General features: G+C 40.4%; 1 protein-coding gene across 1 annotated transcript; it reads right to left on the bottom strand.

Moving 5' to 3' along the window:
- Positions 1 to 595: 595 nt before the first annotated feature.
- LOC132798060 (uncharacterized) lies at positions 596 to 4609 on the bottom strand. Its single transcript, XM_060809777.1, has 3 exons — positions 4333 to 4609; positions 2896 to 4193; positions 596 to 811 (listed from the first exon to the last, which is right to left on the bottom strand). The coding sequence occupies exons 1-3, from the start codon at positions 4607 to 4609 to the stop codon at positions 596 to 598; spliced, it is 1791 nt and encodes a 596-aa protein (XP_060665760.1).
- Between the last annotated feature and the right edge of the window lie 266 nt (positions 4610 to 4875).

The following is a 4875-nucleotide window of genomic DNA, read 5'->3' as shown; positions in this document are numbered from 1 at the left end:
GATCTGTTGATAATGTAGCTGAAAAGTTTGTTTTGTCTGCCACCGGTTCTTGATACCAGTAACAATTTCGTTGCCGCAATCTGTACTTGAAACAAATTGAGCTCGGAGAAGTGAATACCACGAGTTTTCGTTGAGTACTAACTTTATTGTGAAATATGCAGGGTTTATATATACAATATCTTAAGAACTAATGTTTGTTTAGGTCCAATTCTTATCTGTTATAGTTTACAATGGGTAGCCTGATAATCAATAGTTGTCTCATAGTTTATTAGTCTGAACAGTTGTAAAGTAGGATAACCTTATCTTATATCGCTTAAGTTTATGACGCATGCAGGTCAAATCATGCGTGCTGATAGATGGTGTGAAGTCGTAAATGCGCAGCGGTGCCTACTATTTTCTGCTTGTTTCGAAATCGTACATCCTCCCGGCCGTTGAACGCAGTTTCAACAATCATCGATGTTAATGGTGAACGGCGGACTCGAAGTCGTATCAGTTTTCCTCATTGCCACCGCTGGTATCTGGACTTGCTGTGGTCTGTTGTCTCTCTTGTAACATTTTCTTACCCAGTGAATGGTCAATATTATTATGATGAATGTTAGGCCGATGTACATTGCGATGTGGTGATGCTCGATCGTCTCAAGTCTATGTGGTAGTCTGAGTCTTCGGTTTGGTACAAGATCCCGTTGAAGATCCAGTAGTTCGGTATAGCCAAATTTATTTGATTTCCTGGAGGTAATATTTTGTCTTTTAATCGTTGTATTGTTACCATCGATTTCTCCAAAACGGGCGTATGAGGTGAACGTCGATGTTTCTATACCAGTTTGACTGATTACTGTTATTAGGGAGTTGCGTATGGTGCATCCTGCTTTTGCTGTCAGTAGCCTCGTGTTGCGTAACCAGATATCTGATGTTCCATCGGTGCAAACAGCTGAGAGTTTTTTGGCGTCCTTGTCGCAAATATCCATTGATTCTTTTATGCATCTCTTGCCAAATGAACGTTTTATTTGTGATTTCAGATGACATGAAGTATCTGTTTTATTATGGAATAGTTGCATTTCGCAGCTCATTTCTGTAGAGAACATTGATTGCTTGCTGTGACAAATGAAATCATTTATCGATCTTGGACGACAATTTGCTATGTCTTCCGTCGTCATATCAACAAACTTATCTCGATAGTTGTTAAATGCAATGAATGGTGTTTTAATTTTGAACAGATGAAATCTATATATATTTGCAGCTGGGATCGGTATTAATTTGTATATGTCCAATACCTGTACCGACATCAATGGTTCTGTTATTTTTATAATCACATGATTATCTACTATGGTGCCTTCAGCTTGCATCAGTTTGTATGCCATGAGTATGTTTTCTTGGCTAACAGGTAGCATTTGATCAGGCTTCAAATGATCCCGTATTTGATCACATTGCTCCTTTAGTTGTCGTGGTGATAATAGAAGTGGACTAATAGTGTTGTGGCGCTCGTCTGTTAACACTTTGATGATTTCATTCTGCATTCGTTGTAGATTAGCAGCGAGCAACGTAAGTTGTGATGTCAGCGTGATGTACCAGTGATATTTATCTTGTATTATTGCATTCATTTGACTTTCAATTAGGTTGAGTCGTTTTTCGTATGCAATTTCATCTCGTTTCACTACGTTTATTGTTGAATCAACTAAGGATGTTTGGTTTTGTAATAACTCCAAAAGATGATCTTCATTGTCCTTGACCTTCGATATTGTTTTCGACATGTCTTGTGCATATTGAGAATCTAATACATCAAATAGACTGCTTGCAATGTTTCCCACGGTGTCCAATGGTGCTCGAACTTTCCGTGATTTGGCCAATAGCATATTTTCCATGATGAGTGTGTGATGATGTGTCGGAAGTATTGGTACATTCCTTCACATGAGTGGGCGTCATTAAGTGTAGCGCACATTTCACCAATTTTTGTTGTTCCTTTTGAAAATGTAGCCATGTCACTCCAATATGGCTTGAGATCGAAGTAAGCCACTATTGTCCAGTCAGCCACTGCTAATTGAGTTGTACCAATTTTCTCGAAAAATATTCCTGGTTTTGATCCAAACTGAGTTATTTGAATCGATTGGGCCCAGGCTAATGGTAGTAATAATAGCATGACAATCATATCACTGGTTATCGAAGCGTGATTTGGTTGTTTCCTTTTCCTCAGCTGGCGGTCTTCAACTGCTTTGTTTTCTTCTTCCACTTCATCTTCTTCAATTGGATGTTTGTCAGTGGGTTCTTCTTCATTAAAGAATGGAGCAACATGTTGAATCTCACGTTTAAAGTTCCCTTTGGTCGTTTTAACTTCAACCACTCGTGCAAAGTTGTCTTTCCGTAGAAGGCTCGAACAATTCTTCCCATGGGCCATTGTAATACAGGAACATTATCTTCCTTTATTATTACTAAAGTGCCTTCCTTTATGTTTGCTGAGGATCTTCTCCATTTTTGACGTTGCTGCAACTGTTGTAGATACTCCTGCGACCATTGTTTCCAGAATGCATGTTTCAGTTTTGAAACGGCCTGCCAACTTTTGCCGACTTTACTGCAGCTTCCCATAATCCTCCGAAGTGTGGTGCACGAGGTGGGATGGATTTAAATTGAACTCCCTTGTTGTTGCACTCCTGGAGAATTTGGGTTTTCGCATTATCGGAGAATATAGCCTCCTGTAACTCCTGCAACTTGTTTTGCTCCCACAAAATTTGTTGCATTGTCGCAGTGAAGAGTTTGGCATTTCCCTCGTCGAGCAATGAAACGACGAAGTGCTGCTAAGAATGCCTCTGTTGTGAGATCGCTAACCAGCTCCAGATGTACAGCTTTAGTCGCGAAACAGCAGAATATGGCAATGTAAGCTGTGCTAGGCTTCTTGCCTCTCACTTTGTAGTGGATTTTAAATGGTCCACAATAATCGACGCCAGAGTTGAAAAATGGTCGAGCTTGCGTTACCCTGAGTGGTGGCAGATTTCCCATGATCTGCTCCATTAATTTTGGCTTAGCTTTAGTGCACTTGACACAGGCTTTTACCGTGCTCCTAGCCATAGTTTTTCCTTTAAGGATCCAGAATTGCTGCCTTGATGTAGTTAATAGAGCCTGAGGTCCGCAATGCATGTTGACCTTGTGTATTTGCACAAGAATCATCTTCACAACAGTGTCGTTGTATGGCAGAAGTATCGGATGTTTGGAGTCGAATGATATATTTGCCGCCTCCAGTCGACCTCCTACACGCAAAATTCCATTCTGATCTAAGAATGGTGATAGTGAGTTGATTGGACTGCCTTTTAGTGTCTCCCTTTGCCTCTTGAGATGTTTGATGTCATCTTTGAAGTCGATATTTTGAATGTTGCGGAAAACAATTTTTCGGGCTTCCATTATTTCTTCAAACTCAATGGTGTGGCTTATGTATTTCTTCTTACGTCGGAAGTGCATCATGTAAGCTATTACTCTGAGTAGCTTGTTAAATGAATTATTATGTTGTATTGTGTATATTATGTCCTCCTCTTTTGTGATAGTCATCACGGATGATTGACTAACCTTTGGCGGATTCATAATTATTAATTCCTCGTTGGTAGCAATAAAAGGAGACGGCCATGTGGATGATGAACCATGTAGGAACATAGGGCCGTAGAACCACATCGTATGTTCCGCGAATTTTGAAGCCGTCATTCCTCTGGAGAGGACATCTGCTGCATTGTGTTCTGATGCAACATGTCTCCACTGTTTTGGTATGGATAGCTCATGTATTGTTGCAACTCTAGTGGCAACGAATTTGTCTCGAATGGATGATGAGCAATTAATCCATGACAGTACAATCCGTGAATCAGACCAGTAATATGTGGATGCATTTTTCATGGCCAAGTCTTCATTTATTTTGGAAGTCAACTGTGCTCCTAATACAGCAGCCTTAAGCTCCAGACGCGGTAGCGTTATTGTATTTATTGGTGCTAAGTGAGATTTTGCACATAATAACTGGATCATTCTTCGCTTGTCCTTATATGTTGCTCGGATGTATACAGCAGTTCCATATGCTTTCTCCGAGTCATCAACAAATGTGTGGATTTCTGCCGTCACAGGTATTTTTCCTGAGTATACGTGACGTGGTACTTTTATGGTGTTCAGAACCTTTAGCTCCTCCCTGTAGCGTTTCCATTCCTCCTGAAGATGAGCCGGCAGATCGTCTTTGTGAGGTGTTGCATGAAAATTTTGCTTTCATTACAACTGGTAAAAATAAACCAAGAGGATCAAATATCCTAAAGATTTCAGACACAACATCTTGTCTTGATATGTTGGCCTTTGTTGCTATCTCCGTTTTCCCACAAAGGTGATCTGTCGTTGGTGTCCAGGTGATTCCGAGGGTCTTAATCGTGTAGTCCTCATATGAAGTCTCCTCCAGTTGTACATTTAAAGTGATGTCTTCCCTCGGAACTCCTTGTAGAACTTGGAAATTGTTGGTACACCATTTTCTTAACTTGAATCCAGAAATTTGCAGAAGTTTGTTCAGCTGTTGTTGCCTCTGTAGAGCTTCTGGTATAGTTTCGGCTCCGGTTAAGCAATCGTCTACATAGAAGTCGTTTTCCAAATGCGGCAGCACCATTAGGGTATTCCTTTCTGCCCTTTTGTGCTATGTGCTGCAAGCACTTTGTGGCTAAATATTGTGCAGCTTTTGTTCCATAGGTAACCGTTTTTAATCGGTAGTATCGCAAATCCTCAGATGGATCATTGCGCCAAACAATTGTTTGAAAATATTGGTCCTGGGATTTATCCAGATTTGACGGTACATTTTCTCTATGTCCGCCGTGAAAACATATTTGTGAGTCCTAAATCGCAGCAAAATTGAAAATATAGAGTTTTGCACCGTAG

Source organism: Drosophila nasuta, unplaced genomic scaffold, assembly GCF_023558535.2.
Source record: "Drosophila nasuta strain 15112-1781.00 unplaced genomic scaffold, ASM2355853v1 ctg79_pilon, whole genome shotgun sequence".
Classification (NCBI taxonomy): Eukaryota; Metazoa; Arthropoda; class Insecta; order Diptera; family Drosophilidae; genus Drosophila; species Drosophila nasuta.
This window is presented reverse-complemented; position numbering and strand designations above follow the sequence as displayed.